The sequence below is a fragment of the Delphinus delphis genome, chromosome 10, assembly GCF_949987515.2.
Source record: "Delphinus delphis chromosome 10, mDelDel1.2, whole genome shotgun sequence".
Classification (NCBI taxonomy): Eukaryota; Metazoa; Chordata; class Mammalia; order Artiodactyla; family Delphinidae; genus Delphinus; species Delphinus delphis.
Window position 1 is genome coordinate 58,902,137 of NC_082692.2, and position 20,361 is coordinate 58,922,497.

The 20,361-nt window shown below is 49.1% G+C and overlaps 1 protein-coding gene across 10 annotated transcripts in view; it reads right to left on the reverse strand.

The window, feature by feature from the left end:
- TRAK1 (trafficking kinesin protein 1) overlaps positions 1-20,361 on the reverse strand; it is a 101,299-nt gene that overhangs the window by 12,808 nt on the left and 68,130 nt on the right. For 2 of the 10 annotated variants that reach the window (XM_060022277.1, XM_060022278.1), the window contains 8 exons: positions 18,686-18,764; positions 17,575-17,705; positions 16,832-16,906; positions 16,158-16,295; positions 12,435-12,511; positions 10,888-11,124; positions 9,529-9,845; positions 3,237-3,392 (listed from right to left, as the gene is read on the reverse strand). In XM_060022277.1, coding sequence (XP_059878260.1) covers positions 3,237-3,392; positions 9,529-9,845; positions 10,888-11,124; positions 12,435-12,511; positions 16,158-16,295; positions 16,832-16,906; positions 17,575-17,705; positions 18,686-18,764 — 1,210 coding nt within the window. The other 8 variants (XM_060022281.1, XM_060022280.1, XR_009520861.1 and 5 more) reach the window with 7 other exon arrangements.

The window sequence follows — 20,361 nt, forward strand, 5'->3', positions numbered from 1 at the left end:
CTCAAAAATGACACACAGCTCCACTGCGGCACCACTGCCAGATAGGCTGCCATGATTTATCGGAGCCTGTTTTAGGATATTTCTCCCACTGGAAATGGTCTCCATGTGTATAAGCATTAAGTAAACTGACCTTTGCTTTCTTCTATGCCTCTGTCTCTCCTTTAAGAATCAAGGCATCCACGATAATTCACCTGGACTGTCCATCCAACCATCTGCTGACCTAACGGTGTGACTTTAAACTCGGACCTTAATCCTTTACCACACGCAGCCTCTTCTCTACACATAAATACCTAACATTCAGAACACTGGCAGTACGAGATTATGTCTATTTCTGATAAAAGTGCACTTTCTATACGACTTAAAACATAAAATATATGACTGAAATAAAGTAAAACTGTAATCTAAAAATTGTTTTACATAGTCCATTTTAATCATCTAAATTATTTACAAATATAACAAGGATTTATCCTCTTTAAAGACATGGGATTATAAAAATCAAATAATGACACAATAATACATTAAAATATATTAATAAATATTTTTCAGTACTCAAAATGTTTTCTCCATGAGAGCAGGCTCTAGACAAAAGTGCCTAATATATAAGTTTTCCCAATTTCCTCCCATAATACCAGTTGTTAAAAAAGAAAGGTTAATCACCTTCTGTCTTCAAAGGTTCTCCCTACTAAGTCTTGCCAGGCAGATGGCAGCTCCTGGAACTGTGCTGTTTGGCAACAGGAAAGGGCAGACCAAGGCAGGAACCAGGCCAGCAGGCGGTACAAATTCCAAGACAGAGGAAGCCCCAGGCTTTCCCAATGAAACTTATCTGTCTGCCTGTGACTCCAAGATTGTGTGCGTAATGCCACTCAGGGTCCCTGGGATGATGTATGTAGAGTGACGTGCTTCTTACATTCCTAGAATCAAAGTGGTTCTGTCATTCCCCACAGGGAAAAAAGAGCCAGATCATTGTCCGTGTCTTTCCCTCCTGCACTGAGCTTTTATCAAGTCTTACCCAGAAAATAAGCTCGAAAGAACCTTTGCCGAGATGATCAGACCTTCCCTAAATTACCTTCAGCGATCTATATAATTCTTTCTGGTTGCACACTACCATTGTGACTCCTCTGTAGTTTCCACTGTACGTCTGTGTGCCTCTCCTCCAAGTTGCTGGGATGGATTTGCTGCAGGTTTGAGGAAGGTGGGAAGAAGCAATGGATACGCCTTTGTGTGTGGTAAGGAAAGTGGTTAGGACTTAGCTCCTCATAACTGGTCCCCTTGCTCCCTCTGTCCTCAGAGAGATATTCTTAGCTGAATTGATAAGCTTTCGTCCTTCTCTACAACTTCTCCAAGAGAAACCGAATGGTGCTTCTTTAAATTTACAGGATTCACCTTCTAATCCACCTGCAAGGCTGCAGGGAGGGGTCACCACACTCAACACGATGCCTGCCCCTTCAGCCACAAAATTAGCAGGCACAGTGTCTCCTGTACCACGGTCTGCCTTCCAGAGGGGCACCAGTGCCGATGACACAGGGAGGTAACAGTACCGGAGGGAAAAGGGTTCCTTTTCTTAAGTGAGAAGACCCTAGATAATGTGCATTTTCATTCCCTTGCAAGCTTAACCTGGTAACTCAGTGGCTAAAAATTAAAATAAGACATAAATAAACCCAGGTGCTAAATTATCCTTTTTACTTGATGATACGTCTAAAGTTTATGTCAAAGAAAAAAGAAAAGTTCCTTGGCCAGAGGTGTGTGAACTTAGCCAGGGGATGGGAGACACCACCATGAACCTCAGCTCTCTCCTGCCCTGTACTCTATGGGGGGTGTTGCACCTCTCAGGAACGAAAATTATCAGTCACAAAGATGAACGGCCTCTCCTCAAATCTGGTGGCTTGGGAATGTCATGAGGATGACGACATTGGGTTAATTCATCTTTTTCTGGGTCTCTCCCCTCAGCTCAAGCAGCCAGGGGGTCCAGGAAGTCTGGGGTAAATAGTAAACCACGTGACCCTGTGATGCCAGGGCCCTGGGCACAAAGCTTTTCATCCCAGTGAGGCCTAGGATGTGTCATTCTGCAACCTCATGGTCATATCTTTAATATTGGGGTGGAGGGAGGTGGGCACAGAGATCAGCCAGTGCTCTTTCCAGATCCATCTAGAGTTTTCTCTCTAAAAAAGCTTACTGACATCCTCTCAGGGTTTGCTGGATTAAGGAGTATTGCTAAAACACTTAAAAAAAAACTGCTTTGGGGCTTCCCTGGTGGCGCAGTGGTTGAGAGTCCACCTGCCGATGCAGGGGACACGGGTTCGTGCCCCGGTCCGGGAAGATCCCACATGCCGCGGAGCGGCTGGGCCCACGAGCCATGGCTGCTGAGCCTGCGCGTCCGGAGTCTGTGCTCCGCAATGGGAGAGGCCACAACAGTGAGAGGGCCCCGTACCACAAAAAAAAAAAATCTACTTTGAACACATGTATAAGCTGGAAAGAAAACACATACGCCTTCACTGCAGTTAGGAAAGGGAACAGGCTGATCTATGAAGTGATCTCTGAAATCCTGAACACTTTCTGGGCTTCTTCCAATTTTAACGCATCGTGTAGGTAACAGATCCTTTCATTCACCTTCTGAACGATCCAGCACTCATAATTGCCCCTAAAACTGCCCAACTCAGCTCAGCTCAGTTTGGAAGTCACCAGGGGACCCGAGAAGCTGCCTTTTAGACATGGGGAGAGAGCCAGAACAGGAAGGGGGAGCTGATGCTCGGGGCGGATAGGGGGCAATAATCCACTTCTTTTTAGCAGCCTTTCCTGCTCCCCTTTAAGAGCCCACCGGGCCATGCACCTCCAAGGTGGGCAGGGAGCCGCACCCATCTGTTACAAAAGGAGGCATCAGACTCTATTAAAAAATGGAACCGCACAGTGGGAACGCTTTCATCATCACCCACACAGACGAGCAGAAGCTACAGACAGAGAGCCACTACGGATGGCGCTTGGGACAGAAGTGAGAATGGCCCGGAACTCTGCCTCCGGTAGAGATGCCAGGTTTACAGGAGTGATCGCGATGCCCTCACCAGACCCCTCCTCCTCCTCGGCCGCTGGCGGCTCCTGCATCTCCTCTGGGAAAGCCTGAGGCCGGCTCGGGTAACTTCTGCTGCCTGAGACAGTCACGCGTGCTCGGGACCTCTCACCTGAGGTCTCTGGGTGCTGAACTGGCGTGGAGGTAGCTAGGCCCGGGAGGGAAATGTGGTCACCTGTGTCATCTTCTTCGAAGTCGTTAAGGCAGTACACTTCGTCCAGGTCAACGTCCAGCGTCCGGAAGCCCTTGGTGACCACACCAGGCCGGGGGTCCAGGATGCCCCCGAGGTGAGGCTGGGCCAACTGCTGCCAGTGGTGAAGGGTGGCAGAACCTTGCAGGAGAAAGGGCAGAGGGGGCGACAGGGAGAAGAGAGGGTTAGGACGGGGGTCTAAGCGGATGGCTGTTCACCACCCTCCAGTGCGGAGCGTGAGCCCCAGGGGGCCCTGGGTGCCACAGGTGGACTCTGGTAGGGACACCCATTGAGCTTCCCTTGCCCCTCCTGCTGTGCAGCAGGTGCTAATCCCCTTCCATGCCCGGAAGGGGCACCAATTAAGGAGGAAAATCCATTTTTTTACAAAGTAAAATGAACGCCATACTATGTGACAAGGATGTTTGGTGACAAACTCTTTATTTTAATCAACTGATGTCAACCCCCAAATCCAACACAGAATCACTTTAGGAATAGAAGAGGAAAAGATAAGCGAGGCAAGCACAGAAGAGGGGTGGGGGGGGGAATGTGTATGGATTCTATGCCAAGTACACACAGCTGGGAACAGGGAAGACAGAGCAGAGGCAGAATAAGACGATGTCAAACCAACTCTAGGACCCACAACAAGAGAAAGCAAAAAGAAATTAAAGGAGCACACAGAGAAGTGGTGGGCACGGCCGTTACCTCCTTTACCTAGGTTTTCTGTATTCCGCCAATAAGCCTGACAGGCTGCAGGCTTTGGGGAGTGGGAACTGGCTTAAAGAGACGTGATTTAAGAACACATAAGTCCACACAGAGGTCTGAAGCAGAGGAGCCCATCTCCTGGCTGACACCAGAGCCTGGGACTCGGATGACACCAAACAAGGTCTGTAATAACACCGGAGTGCGTCCTTGAGGACCTGGAAGGTAAACCCGGTGCTCCCAAAGAGAGGTGTTCCAAGACCAAGTCTGCTTAGGAAACTTCGGTTAAGAAGTGTATTTACTGAGGCACTACATCTCAGAACCTTTAGCATGTTACTCTGTGCCGGGATTCTGCCCAACCCATCTGCTAGAGCAAACCTTCTCCCCCTTAGGACACTTAATACCCCTCACATGGCCCTGGTACTGTGGGTGCCCCGCCCGTGGGCATTCTATCCCCATTCCACAGATGAAGAAGCTAGCCACACCAATAACATTCCACGCTCAACAGAGAGACTTTGAGAACAGTTCTCAATGAACTCCCAGACACTCACTGTTGGTTTCCCGAGGGCATCCTCTGTTGGGAGGGCAAGAATCCCTCCCGACTACCAGGATGCCCTGGGGAACGTCAGAAAGGGGAACCAGGGATGCCAGGGGCCAGCAGCTCAGGAGTCAAGATGAAAGAGAAGTGAAAGGCAGGCAAGCAGGCAGTGGGGTCAGGAAGTGGTCCAGGAACGTAACTGAACTCCCCGACCCTCCCCTGTGCCCAGTGAGTGCACTGCCTCCAAAACACTGCTGGGAAATAACTCTTCATGGGGCAGTCTCGGCCGAGGAGTCTTGAAAGGATTTTGCAAATGGGCAATTTCAAATCCACTTAAAAGAGAAAAAACTGTACACACTTAGGTGTCTCTCCCGGTTTTAAGTGTCCCAAGTACGATAGCAATCTACGTAACCCCAACCTATTGAATATAACTGGAAAGTACTCTAAATGCAAAAAAGAAAAGAGATGCAAGGTACATATAATGAAACAAACCTGTGCGTGGGATCCTGAGTCCCAGGTGCCACGGCACTATTTTTTAACAAGCTACCCTGTATGGAGGCGTACCAGCAGGGCAGTTTGGTTTACATGTTATCACCTAGACTCACTCCTCAAAATCGCCCTGCAAGGTTAAGTATTATTACCCACACCTCACAGACAGAGGTTCACTGAAGTTACGTAACTTCCAGAGTCACTGAGTTAGCGGCAGCATAGCCAGGGTTCAGTGCTAAAGGCCCAGTCCTTTCTGTAAACTCATCCTGCCTCCCTCCTCAAACCGTAGGACTGAAAACTAGCCAGGAACCTGGGCTCAGTGAGAATATGGAGGAATAAATGGCGGGCAGGGCAGCTTCCCCGTGGGCGTCCAGGGCCTGCCAGGAGATGCACACTCTCCCACCAGTGGGGTTTCTCCTGCCACTCCTGGGGACCTCCACGCATAATAGTCCAAAATGGGCCCCCGGTTTGTGTGTTCACTGTTCACATGTCCACATTCCTGGCAACAAAACTGCACTGGGGAGAAATTTTAAACAAGGCAATACGACACCCAGCTTGGGGCGGCGCATCCAGGTCTTAGAAGGAAGATGAGAAATCCCCAGATGCAATGTGGCCATGGCCACACTGGGAAGGGGACTAAAGGGAAAGGCAACACAATGGAAAGTGAAGAACCATGTCAAGGAAGTGGCAGATCTCCTCATCCTTCTGAAGGGGGTTCTAGATGTTTACAACGCACCGGGAAAGAACTCATTGAGGCTGGAGGTCTGGGCCCGGAAAAGAGTCCTGTGGGCCTCCATTCTCTATCTGTTTAACAGGCTGCCCCACCTCTCCCCACCCCATGCATGAGTCCGAGAGAGAAATGAGGCTACAGAGAGTTGCTATTTGGAGTTAAAGAGGCTACAGAAGTACATGGAGTTTTTTGCATTCCCTGAAAATGCAGAGCAAGGAAATCTAGTGAGATTACAATGGAAAGGTTATGCGGAAAGATGCATAACACGTGCCTTTTTACCCCACGCCTCAGGCCTCCTTTACTCATGGAATAGCCAACCTTTACTGAGCACTGAGGGCCAGGCTCTCTTCTAAGACGCCTACACTTACTGACTCAGTCATCAGGATAACCCTGCCATCCTCACGTTACAGATGAGGAAACCGGGCGCAGGGAGGTAAAGTGACTTGCCAGAGGCTGCAGAGCCAGGCTTTAAACCCAGGCTGGCTCCAGTGCCCAGCCTCTTACCATAAACACCACCTCTCAGACAGCACTGAGGAGGCCTCACATAATGTGAGCCTCAGAACTCAGGTCAGTAACACACGTGAACGGTGTTCTAATTCTCAAACAGGTGTTTTCTATTCTACAAAAGTGACCATTGGTGAAAACCTCTGCAAACTTGACTGTCATGTGAGTTATGCCATGCAGGGAGCTCATGGACCATCTCCACTCCTGACTGGTTCTGAGGGCCTGGGCAAACGTGGTGGTCCAGGCGTGGCAGTGGATGGGAGGTGGAGTGTGAGGGGTTCTGCCTTATTCAGAGCCTTTGTTGTCTCTTTCCTATCCCGTTTCCCCGGCTCCCCACCACCTCCCGTGCCCACCCCTCCTGGCCTCCTTTATTTGTCAAGCACAAAGCAGGAGGATTGCTGTACTATTAGCTACCTCCCATTACCATCACCTTCTCCCACCCACATGAGAATGAAGCTGGGGTCAGGCAGGCAAAGAGGGGAACCTTCATGTTCCTAGTTGGCACCAGGATGGTCTATGGAGCAGGGCGTGGACAGCGCAGAAACGTAATTACGGTCACTGCCCCTTTCCTTCTGTTTGCTTTCTTTCCACACCCCACTGTTCTAACTAAAAGGTTTTCATGTCACCAAAGGAGAAGAAAACTAAATCCATGTATGTCAGCAGAGCACCTAGGGCTTAAAAGTTAGAACTAAACCTGCTGGATAATGTACAGCTTGGAAGTGTATGCTTTTCCCTAATTACATATTAACTTGTTTATATTTGGAAATACTATCTGGTTATAATCAATCAGAAAGGAAGAGCAAAATAGAGGGGAAAATACTGCCTGATTCATCCTTTTAATGCCGATATATCTCTTTCTAGTTTGAATATTTTGTTTGTCCTTTACCTGCTTAAAACGTGTAAGATAAGATGAAGAGACAAGAGTGCTAGCATTCTTAAACACCTAGCCCAGTTATTTTGGCTGACACCAATGAGCAGATAGCAAGATTAATTAAATAGGTAAGGGAGACACAGATGGACGACACAGATTGGCTATCTGCTATGATCCCAGCCAACATTCTCCAGGGGCCTCACCACAGGTACATTTACCTGGGCCACTGGAGAGCATGGGAATCCTATCAGCTTCTTGGTGGCAGTGGAAAAGGATGTAAGAACACTGGCCCCAGCAAAACACTGGTCCAGGTCTCAACACTGGTAAGGCTAGCCCTTATATCTGAATTACTGGAATAGGGGCAAGTTCAAGGAGCCTACAAGTTAATAAGCACCTATCAGATGCTGAGCATGATAAAAACACATCACATTTATTCCTTGACACAATCTTGTGTGGCAGATGTGAGCCCTATTTCACAATAAGGGAAACAGGACTCAAAAAGGTAAAGTAACTTATCCAACACCACAGTTAGAGCTGTAATGAACCCAGCATCAGGCAGACTTCCATGTCAGCACTTCACCATATCAAATTAAACATGGTAACACAGAAGTAATTGTAGAGGAGAGGAAGAAAAAAAATATTGGTTGTATTTTAAACAACTAATAAGTCAGAGCACTACAAAATGGAGCCAGAGGGACAGATCTCTATCATGAGGATACCTTACAGCCCATAGTGATAAGACATGACTTTTTAATGGTAGTGATATGGGTTCCTGGTGAGCAGGGTACTAGAGTTGAAATTTATCTTGCAAATCTAATGGGATTTCCTCTTATTCTATTAATTTATCACAAAACTCCTGCTATCTACGTCACAAGATTAAAAGAGAAAAGGATGAACTGGTCAAAATAACTTTAAAAAAAATCTCTTCCTACAAAATACTTGGAAAATGAATCCAAAAACATATCCTTAGATGATCTAATGAAACACAAAGTAAAATATAGAAAGCAGACAAGATAGAGATGATAAATTCCAATGACCTCTGAGAGACAAAGGAGAAAAAAGAAAAGAAAGGCAAAAAGTAAAATTGCAGAAATGGAAGATTTTATTGAAAGAAAAACAGACATAATTATGGATCAGAAAACAATCACCAAGCTTACAACTGAATAAACAGTTAAAAAAAGGATGAGCCATCCCTCTTCTGAAATCTAAGAAGGACCTAAATTATACAATTAAAAAGTAATTATGAAAAAAGAGTGTTCGCCCACCCTCTTCCTTCCTTTGGAGAATTATGGCATCCAGCATTTCTTGGGTCTTTTACAAGTACAACCTCGTCTTACGGCATGCATCCTAACAGGGGTGATACTGCCCCCCAGGGCTGAAAACTGGGTCTTCTGGGGTGAATAACTGTACTCTCTTTAGGCACAGATACACATATAACACATATATCTATGGCATTAACTTTTCTGGGGGGGAGGGATTGGGAATTCATGTCTAAAATGGCTTCTTAAAGAGGGTAATAAAAAAAAAGGTGAGAAATTCTGCCTTACAGAAATTCTGATTTGGCTTTGCGTTAGATACATAGTAGAATTCTGAAATACCTTCTCAAACTCTCTTGGGTTTCCAAACTAAAGAAGAAAAAAAAAGAAAATTACAAGCACTTAGTGGCTCTCAGCAGGGTAGCGGTAGGTAAGGGGAACACATGTTATAATGCCTAAAGCAAAAAGAAGGAAAAAAGGGGAGTTTTTCCATGGGGTTAATCATCTAGGGTGTCCATGACACTAGAAAGTGAATTGCCCCTGGAAAAGGTAGGCTTAAAGAGGGACAGGACTCACTCGCCCCCACAGCCACCCCCTTCCCGGCCCCCAAATTGTGGAGGTCTACAAGCCTTGCTCAGAACACTGCATCTGCGGAAAGCCACACCCTCTTTATTTGAAGACCAAAGCGGAACATGTGAGTCAACAAATAGCAAACCGCGTTCACCTGGTTATTGAAAAAAACAACTTACAGCGTTTGCTTTGCACACCCCCTCCCTGACACCAAATTTTTTGAGAAGTCAAAGCATCAATTGGCTACACTTCTCACACCTCCAGGCATGTCCTGATTAACCTCTGAGGATGTTAGGAGCGCCTCTGCCTCCCCAAAAGATTTGTACTTCTAAGGTCCTAAATGCAAGAGAAAGAGAACTAGGAAAACCGGCGCCAACACGTTTTCTTTTCTTTGGCTGTGTTGGAGGTTAGTCTGGGCTGCCTGTGTGTGCATTTCCAAACCTGCACCGGGAGAGGTGGAGGCCTGGGCACTTAGAGGAACTCAAACCAGCAGCGCGGGTGGCTATCTCGGAAGAAAAAGGAGTAGGCGTTACAGAGGTTGCCAGCTTTCCGGTGGTGGATCAGGGACCACAGAGAGTCGCTGAGGAGGGCAGAGAGGGGCCGAGGCCCCTTGTGATCACCTTCCAGCGGCTTGACGATCTGCAGCTTCTCGGGCAGGTAGGAGCGGCTGCTGAACGACATGCCAGAGAAGCCGGTGAACTCCGAGAAGCGCGAGTGCGTGCCCAGGGACATGATGCTCTCGGTGGGCGTCAGGGAGCCGCTGAGCAGCTCGCCCTTCTCCGCCAGCTCCCTGAGCTTCCGCTCCTGCTCCTCCTCGAAGAACCTCCTCTCCGAGAGGTAGTTCTCCCGGCGGAGGGACAGCCGCCGCAGCGCCGTCTCCAGGTCGTGGGAGCCCGGGGTGCCCGGCGTGCCCGGCTTCTTGCTCCGCTCCTCGTTTCTGGAAGGAGGGGAAACGGGGGGGGGGGGGGGGGATGAGCGCGGAGCACCCAGCAGGGGGCGCTAGACAACAACGGCCTTACTGCTAGTTTCCAGGTGGCAGCTGGATCTTTTAAGGAAACCAAGGCAGTTGAAATTTAGGCTAAAACGGGGAAACAAATGCCTGTCCAGAATAACAATTCCCTCTGTTGGTTGTTTTCTTCCTCAGGGAGGTGAGGAGGGAGCACTAAGGTGCATCGCAAATTTGCACACACTACATAAAATCCAACCCCTACAAAACATCTCCCTCATGATGCCTTAGGAAGAAAACTTCTTCAGGCTGATAACCAATATTTTACAATAACTCTAAGTGGGCTATAACCTTTAAAAATTGTGAATCACTATGTTGTACACCTACCTGTAACTGACATAATATTGTACAGCAACTATACTTCAATAAGAAAAATGATAAAGTCCAGAAAAACCCAAAGTTCTGATAGAGCAGTTTCCAACTGTCTAACCCATCAGTCAGAAAAGCCAATTTTGTGAAGTCACAGGAAAAGGATGGACAATGAAATGGCGGTGGTGCTGGGGTCCTGCAGAACTTCAGGATGAGAGGGACAGACCACCACTGAAGAGGACCCATCCCAGCAGACACCCTGCACCCCACCTCCTGAAGCGAACCAGATTCTGCTCACAAGACCCAGCCTGAGTCCTCCTCAGCCTTTCAGAATCCAAGCTACAAAGGGGTTCATGAAACGAATGTCTGGTCTGTAGCCTAACAGATAAAGGTTAACAGAAAAAAATTGTCATTTCTCCTCTCCTCCAACATTTTACAGGAAAGCCGACTTCCGGTGCATCCTGTTATAACTCTTTAAACTGGTTAACACGGCAGCATCAAGATAAGCATAAGCTCAGCCGGTTGGATCACAGATTTGAGAACTGAAAGGTCTACACTTTTCAGGCGACTCTTATCAGCCCCCCTTCTTCTGATTACCGAACCTGTGTTCAATCCCCCCTACCTGTCCCCAAAGCAGAAAGATAAAAGACCCTGGCTGGCTCACCCCAGGTCTGCTGACTCTGCTTCCAGGATGATGCTGTTGGTCTTGTTGTCAAGGACGACATTGCTGACGTCGCTGCCGTAGAAGCTGGACCGGGGGGTGCTGACACAGCTGGACAGGAGGGAGTTCATGGCTGAGGACTGGTTGGAGCCAGGGATGTTCATGGGGGACGGGGTCAGAGACCTCTGCTTGACGACCTGGTTGATGTTTCTTACGGTCTCAAAGACTCGCTTCTGGTGACTGGGGAGAATGCACAACATCGTCCATGACTAAGCAAACGCAGGAATGACCCTGGAGTTCAACCCTCCAAACACTATCCACTGGGAAGCCAACAGGCAGCTGGCCCACCGTGACCCCCAAGCAACCCGACACCCTGTGCCTTTCACGTGTTTCTTAGGGTGTTGGTTGGAATTCAAGAGACTCAATACCCACAGAATTCAGGGCTCCGCTACGTGGTTGTGTCCTAAAGTTGATACTGCTTCCTACCGGAGCACAGGCTCCGGACGCGCAGGCTCAGTGGCCATGACTCACAGGCCCAGCCGCTCTGCGGCACGTGGGATCTTCCCAGACTGGGGCACGAACCCGTGTACCCTGCATCGGCACGCGGACTCTCAACCACTGCGCCACCGGGGAAGCCCCTACAAATATATTTAATGGTAACTTTTGTCTCCCACCTAGTTTTCTTCTCTCATGATAGTCTCTAGAAAGCAAATTCCAGGAGGGCAGTGTTCACTGCTCAACACATAACAGGGCTCAATAAATTTTTGCAGAATGAGTCTTTGTTGACCATTCATATTAAAAAAAAAAGACTTAAAGTTAGTCTTAAAAACTTCTATAATGAGATGATAAACACCAAATTAGTCTTTTTTTATTTCCTGGAAACTGCCATTTCTAAGAGCAGAACCACACTTTGATGCTCATTTGTTCTCTTTTAAGGAGAAAAAGGTAGGAATGTTTCTATAGTGGCTGCTTCTTTCTGGGCTGCAAAGGGTTTCACATATGCACCAAGGCTTAGGGACTGGTCACTTCCAGGATCCCGTTTAAGTTCTGTCTATGGGATTTGGGTACAGAGAAAACTTGATGAAATCAGATCCACAGGTTCCTTACACCTCTGAGCAGGCCAAGTGCAAGGTCTTAAGTTAGGAAGAGAGATGGCACAGGCCGGTATGTATGCAGAAAGGAAACGGAAGCCTTGCTCACACCCCATCCCCCAAAGAGCCCTCTGTATCTCAGATTGCATCTTATTTTTCTTTTCCTGACAGACGTCAGAATTTTTTTAAGTAACATTTTCCACTGAAAAGAAAGATAAAAATGAGCGGTGGTGTCAAGATGGAGCCTGTGTGAAGAGAGATGGGAAATACATCCGTCCTTCCCTAACTTTCTGCAAGTTCATAATATATATTTAAAACCCAACCAGAGGAGGACGGGGGCTGTCAGCAGCATTCTCTAATTTCCCTTAGTCTAGACTGTCTGCGGAAGGATCACAGCGATCACTGCTGCCATCTGAGGCCCACCCCACAGTCCCTGGGAGCTGAGAACCAAGGCCGTACGCGATGTCTGGTGACTCGGGCTCTTCCAGCTGCAGCTCCTTGCGCATGGTTCCCTCGATCTCCGCCGCCAAGGAGTCCTGGGAAAAGCCGGGAGACACACAGTGAGTGAGCAGCAATTCAAGTGCTCTGTCTTTAGAAGAGGCGCGAAGACAGCCTGGACACAGCATAAACCGAGGCCTCGGAACACAGGGTGATAGCATCTGCCACGGGCAGAATGCCGGGCTGAGCGACCCCCATGGAGCTGAGTGTAAAGCCCCTTGGCTTCTATGAACTGAGGGTCTGATAGCCCCTTGGCTTCTATGAACCCTATGTTCCCTGGGCTAAACCATGGAGCTGTGGCGGTGACCACAAGAAGAGGCAGAGAGCTTGCGGGGGAGGACCTGAGTGATAGGTGCTGTCATTTGGGCTCTGCTCTTGTGATCCCCGGCCTCCGGCAGGGAAAGCTCCCGTGCCCGCCAACCATCAGCGGCCACCCACCTTTAACAACCGGCTCACATCTCACTTCTGCCAGGAATCCTTCCTCTCCTCCCCAAGGAGACAGCAAACACATGAAGACCTTGCCAGTTCTCTGAACACTCCACTTGCGTCTTTCTCTAGCCAGGTTGTGAATTTGTGGGTCTGGGGAAGACCAGTCATTGAGGACTTCTCACCTCCTGGATGGGCCAAGCCCCAAACTCAGACTCAGCAACGGAGGGGGCTGCTGAGTACCCCTCTCCCTGAACCGCCCACCAGGCCTCACTGGGCGAAGCGGAGCCTGACAAACCATCCCTCATGCTCAGGCAGGTGGATGCCGACAGGACCAGGGTGTGCAGAAAAGCACCTGCTGAGGCCTCAGAGGAGGACACCACCTAGGAGAACCTGAAGAGAAGGGCTAAATTCGTGCCGAACAACAGAACTTCCTGCGGTGACGGGAATGTTCTCTTTCTGCACCATCCAGTATGGGAGACACTGGCCACAGGTGGCTACTGAGCGCTTGAAATGTGACCAGTGTGACTGAGGAACGGAGTTCTTTTTTTTTTGCGGTACGCGGGCCTCTCACTGTTGTGGCCTCTCCTGTTGCGGAGCACAGGCTCCGGACGCGCAGGCTCGGCAACCATGGCTCATGGGCCCAGCCGCTCCGCGGCATGTGGGATCTTCCCGGACCGGGGCACGAACCCGTGTCCCCTGCATCGGCAGGCGGACTCTCAACCACTGTGCCACCAGGGAAGCCCGGAACTGAATTCTTAACTGCACTAATTTTAAGTGATTTAAATTTACATAGTCACTTGTGGCCAGTGGCTTCCCAGCTGACTAACGCATGGGGCCTCTTCCAGGGTTTCCACCTCCAGGGCCCCCCAGTCCACTGGGGATGCTCCCGTCTGGAATTTGTAATTTTTAAACTAGTTTATTTTTCTTAATACTGTTTACATTCCAAGTTCTGCACAAGGGAAGGACCTTCATACCACTTAAGAGAAACAAGATACCAAACTACTAATGACACTGCTGTTCTGAAGGAAAGTCACAAGCAAGGTCTGTGACATTTGTGGCCATGATCCCCTCTGGGCCATCTGGAGATGAGCGTGGATCCCTTCTCAGAATAATGTTCTTAAATGAATAAAATAATTAGGATTAAAGAGGAAGCCAGATATACTGAGTTAATTACTAAAATATTAATAACTGCAAGTATGATAGAGTAACACACAGGATCGGGTTTCAGGACTGGTAATGACTGAAGCGGAGATTAGCACAGGTGGTGTCTTGGGACATCTGTGGCCACTGACATGTGCTATGAGAAGAGCTGTGATTTCGATGGATGACAAAGTCACAGGGATGCTAATATCGCTGTGGTTTGTTACCTACCTTCATGAAGGAAGGAAACACCAAATACAGTTAGGGATTAATGAACATATAAGATATCATCCTCCCTCGAAGTTCAAGGGCCCACTGAATCCTGTCTGTAGATCCCAGATTAAGAACTCTTGGCCATAACGCAAGAGAACTGGGAACATACTTGAGCAAAACCTGCTACTCACTGTTTTATTCAGCCGTTAGAAGGGCTGGGAGCAAGAGAGGCAGAGCCGGGTGTTCTGCTCCAGAGACACAGGCATGATGCAAGCTTTAGATTGCCTTAAATACCTTTCATGCATAATGCACTTTAAAAATAGCCGTCTTCAAAAACTGAGCTCTGCCAACAGCAGAAAAAGGGCAAACAAAAGGTCCACCTCAGCAAATAATAAACACTGAGAATCAATCTCTCCAGAAGAAACCCAAGTGCAGACTTTCAATTCAACTGTTCTTACATCCTGGTTTAGCTTTAAAGTGCAGGTCTGTCCTTGAGAGCAGGAACACAGGAGAGTGAACCCCAGGCATGCAAGAAACAAGACAGCCCCAGGAGATGTGAAACCGGGAAGGAGGGAAAGTGAGGCAGGGAGTGTACAAAGCTACACGGGCCTGTCTGTGAGCCGAGCATAGGCAGCTCTAGATGGGGATTCAGGGGATATATTGTCCTATGCTGCCTTCACTGGGATTCTTGGAATCACTGGATCACCAATCTGCTTCTTGGAAAGCTGACTTATTTACGTTGTGTCTTTCTTTTTGGTTTCCCTTAGATTTCAATCAGGTGGAGAGAGAGCGCCTGACTTTATATACGAAATCAAAGAAGAAAAGGAGATCATGATTTAGAAAAAGTGGTTCAGACAGCAAGGGGTTGGGTGACAGTGTCTGCAATGGGGAGGGGGAATCTGTGAAGAAAAAAGAGCCCTAAGTAAAGGTCAATTTGAAAGGGACCAACTTTCACAAACATTTATACAGCCCTCCACTCCTAGTTCACTTAGGGGAGTTTCTCTCAAAAGTTCTCTCCTCAGAGAGAACTGGTATCTCATCAAAGCATGGAAATAGAGCCTGAAAAGTTCTTGGTGGTTTGCTTTTCAGTCTGTTGATCCAGTCATCCAGATCTAATACCTACAATATACCAAGCACTGTGCTAGGTGCAGAGTATTAAAGAGAGGGAAGGAGGAAAGAGCAAATAAGACATGGTCCCCACCTTCAAGGGGCCCTAGTCTGACAGAAGAAGATAAAATGAGAAAGTTCCCCAAATACTACTGGGAAATGACCAGCAGAGGGGCACCACCCTGTGCTGCCCATAGGGAGAGGTCAGCCTCCTGGAAAGCCCCCTTCTCAACCACATTCCCCTAAAGCTTAAACACGAAACAGATCAGGCCAGGGTGAAAGAAATAGGATTGTGGCGAACTAAGACGAAAAATATAAAAACGTCACACCCAGCATAGAGGGAAATCTTTTTTCAGATCACAGATGCCAAAAGCCACCAGAACGGTTAATAAGCATACAAAGAACCAGCAGAAGCTTAAGGCAATTTAAGAATTCTCGAATGCGCTTGTGAGCCCAAAATAGCACATACGCTAAAAAGCTGGGGGGGGGTGGGAAATAATGTAGACTGCCTTCCCAATACCTGAGGTGCCTACTAAACCTAGTTCCTACTAAATTTATCTTCCAAGGGCAGGAGTAGAAAAGACAGATTCAGAGGGACGGAAAATAAAGGACCAATTCGTCTCACGTGGTTAAGAAGCCACGGGCTGGGCTCGCGAGCCCTCACCTCGGATCCAGATCCAAGCTGCAAAAGGGGAAGCCACCTGCAGAGGCTCAGCTCCAGACCCGCCCTCCTCCCAGGAGCACCCGCTGGCCTGAGGGTGGGAAGTGGGGGTCAGGCAGCAGGCGGGCACTCACCATGGGAAACAGGCCCAGCGAGTGGTAGCGCCTGGACGTGGTGTTGGGCATGGTCTTGTTCCGGAGGTTCTTGAGCTCTTCCTGGGCCTCGTGGAGCATCTCCATGCACTCGGCGTACTTGTCCTCCAGCTCGCGCAGCTGCGGGACACCAGGAAAGAGCAGAGGGCTGGGATGTGAGACCTGGTACTGCCCACCCACCCACCAGGATCACTACCAGAGGCTCCCGCCCTCCACGGGACCAGCTGCCCTGTGTCCTGAGGCCAAAGAGTCCTCAAGGCACAGTTTTTCTTTTACTTGCAGACTCGGAAATCTCCTAAAACACTAACGAGCAACTGAGAGAAAACAAACGAGAGGGCGAATCATCACTCCCTCGTTTCCTGCCCCGTCTTTGAACGGGGCTCCTCTGACATGGCGTGCTCTGTGTCCTTTCCCTTATTGGAACGTTTGTCGGGGGCCCGTGAGCGCCGGGCTCCAGGCTGGTGTACAGCCCAGCCCTCCCAGGTGCTCACGACCAACGTCAGCTCAACTGGGAGCTGCCTTAGGAGTAAGAATGACATTCAATTCAAAATCAGAATGGTTGTTAAGATGGACGGGACCCACACAGCCTGTTGGAGGGAGGTTGACGTACCCCAGCTGGGACCGGGGCCCTGATGAAACGAGGGAGAGCCACTCACCTCGGCCGTGAGCTGCCGCTGGGCATCCTTGGCGGCCCCCAGGTGTTGGACAAGTTCTTCATTTTCCACTGCACACTAGAACGTGGCAAAGGGAAATCAGCTTCTCTTTTAAGACATGTAGAAAAGTCTAACTTTTCCCCTCTTATTCCCTGATCCGTTATGATCCTATCACACGTCCACAGGGAGATTTTATCTTATACTGGAGTAAAATTTTGTCTTTTATATAGTTTGGAAGGCAGCGTACTTCCTGTGTCCGTGTTCATTCCCTATCGCTTACCCCTCCCCTCCATAGTCACAGCCTCTCTCTGGAAGCATTTCACCTCAGGCTTCTAGCAAAGGCCTGACGTGGGGAAACTTAATTGTTTTTCCGCTGCTTCATCTTAAACCTAAAGGGGACAAGGTTCTACCACAGAATATACAGGTGCCCTAAGGACAAATACCAAACGGGATCATTCAGACTTTGAATTCCCAAACTCTCTGTTTACAGCCCCTTTACCTTTCCTAATGAGTTCTATTCATTTGCAGATTTTTCTTCAGAGGTAAGTGGTGATAAATGTGATCCCCTTGCCAATTCAGGGCAACAAATTTTATGCTATTGAATCCGCTAAGCTTTAGCAAAAGCTCTAAAGGGACGGCACAAATTCCTAAAATAAGAATCTAAAGGGCACTGTCTTCGGGGTAAATGCCCCTTCTCGATCTCAGAACAGCTAGTTTTGCATCGGCCAGAGAAACAGAAGCCTTACAGCTTTTGCCTTCTTCTGCAAATCAACTATTTGAGAGAGCAGGTGTGTGATCTCCTCCTGCTGGCGGGCAGCGTCTTCCGTCTTCTTGGCCAGTTCCTCCGAGATACTGGCAATCTGCACGTTGGCGTCCCCTTTGACCAAGAAACGACAGTCGCAAGAGCCAGAGAGAATGGTTTCTTTGTGGTTTGCCCAAGAAAACAACATCTTTATTACAAGACAGGGGGGAGTAGTGGAGAGGGCACGTGAAGATGGCTTGGAGGGAGAGTCCCCATCTTCCTATATGGGCTCGGTCTGTGGTGAGGAGGAACCGGCCCACCGGCTGTGGCTCGCAGGCTCTGTGTGGGTCCTCACCCCACTGCCCAGAGCCACCTCCCCAGAGAAAATCGGGCAGGCTTTCGCAGTCAGCCCAGAGATGCTATAGCAAACAGAAGGCGCCTCTGGCCAATTCTGCACGTTCCACACAGGAACACACCCCCATCGGTAACAGGAACCCCTGCTGCACTCTGTTCTAGAAAGGAACTATCGCCATGCACAACACAATTCCCCTGGGCGTTTTCAACCCATATTCAGAGCCGTAACTCATTTGACTAGATTTAAACATAGGGTGCGTTTCATTGACTTAGTGTTTTGCGGACACTCAGAATACTGTGTTGCCCGTTTGTCTTAACGTGTAAACTTATAATGGAGAGGGTGGGGGGGAAGCACATCGTATTTGCAAAGCTGAGAACTCTGGCCTCAACGTTTACACATCAAATTACTGATACTATAAGGCTGTTCTTCCACATCTTCAGCTCAGGACTCCGATGCTGGACCTAACTCAGACATTCGATAACCAATATTCCAGCAGAAAGCCAAAATTAAAATTAATTTTAATTAATTGCGAGAGACTGGGAATGTATGGCTGACAACACCGCACCCGCTGTCTCATACACGAGGGTGAGGGGAGCCACACAAGATGAGGGGAGGCCTCTGGTTTTCAGAAAAAATGCTACTGAGCCCAGGCTGGCAGGAAGACCACACTCTATCAGGGGATGCAAATCCGTCTGGTCTTAATGATGGCAGGTGGGGAAAGTAAAAGCGGGGGACAGGAGGGGCGGGGGGCAGGCCATACTCAGCTCCTTCACGCAGTCGTTGACCAGCTGCTGCTCCTTTTCTTCATAGGTAATGGTCTCCGTCTTCAGCTGGCAGGCCTGTGGACAAGGCTCAGGTCAGAGATCCCACAGTCGCACCTGGACAGCCTAGGGGATGCAGCAAGGGCTAACCCGGGTCTGGAAAGCTGCCCTTCAGCATCTCCCCAGCTGTGACCCACTGAGCCCTCAGATATAGAAAGTCAATCCCAACCACTAGAGGGCACCACACGAAGCAGCTGCTAAAACTCTTGTGAGCGCCCCCTCTATAGGTCGGCCTGTCTATTCACGTGTGTCTGCCCTGGCTCACAGTCATGGACCCCCTTGTGACCCAAACAGTGGCTAAGACACAGCCCTGCCTACCGTGGACATTCTAAGGATAATCACCACCACAAGAATGGCTAACACTTAGCACACCTACTACGTGCCGGGCACCATCCTCTGAGTCTCTGAGTGGGAGTTAGACCTGTTGTATTCAGCTGAGTAAAAACAGGGTAGAATATGAAAGCATTAAAGTTCAGAGACCCAAGAGCTACCCCTCGGACTCTGGATGGCTTTGCTCCTGGCTGAAAAGGTGGGAAGATAAGACATTGAAGGCCCCAAGAAAATGCCCCAGTTAGAGAGGTATCTCTGAGCCCTCAGGTCCTGGCCCCAGAGACGCCACAGTCCTGAAAGCCAGATGCAGGAGCCGGACTCTGTGGCTGGGATCAGATTCCCTCCGCTTGCTTTAGGGGAAGACTCCGACACAGGGACAAATTGCTGTGTGCCTGGGGCTAGAGCATTTACTTGGGGCAGATGCTGGAACTCAGAATGGGGAAAACTGGACTGTAGTCGTGGCTCAGCCACTGCCTGGCAGAGAAAGCTTGGTCGCACTGGGCTTATGTCTCCCATCAGTAAACGAGAGGCTGGAAGAGTTGATGGCTAAGAGACACGAATGACCCTTTCCTCAGGCAGAAGAGCATCCTGTTAAGCCCAGACATGAGGCTCTTCCCAACATGTGAGGCAAGTTCGAGGTGACAGGTGGTCTGCCCTACTGGAGGGACTTTGGGGAGCCCTGGGCCAGCTTAGGTGAACATGCAGCCCAAACTTGACAGACAAGGGCCTGATCAATAGGGCTGTACCATACCTCTGGCTAGAGAGCATAAACTCACAGATAATTAAACAAAAAGTACTAAATTTGCATGCATCTGTATTTCTGCATGGGGTAGTGGGTGAAGGGAAATAATGTGGGGTTTGGAGCCACAGAGACTTACAAACCCTGGCTCTGTTGCTCACTAATTTGCAAGATCTTCGGCAATCAAAACACTTAGTAGCCTGGGTCCCGGTTTTCCCTACTGTAAATGAGAATCAGAGTAACCGGCTTCCAGCCTTGTTGTGAAGATTTTTTAAAAAAAAGAATGCAGGGCTTCCCTGGTGGCGCAGTGGTTGAGAATCTGCCTGCCAATGCAGGGGACATGGGTTCGAGCCCTGGTCTGGGAAGATCCCACGTGCCACAGAGCAACTAAGCCCGTGCGCCACAGCTACTGAGCCTGCGCGACTGGAGCCTGTGCTCTGCAACAAGAGAAGGCCACGACAGTGAGAGGCCTGCGCACCGCGATGAAGAGTGGCCCCCGCTCGCCGCAACTAGAGAAAGCCCTCGCACAGAAACGAAGACCCAACA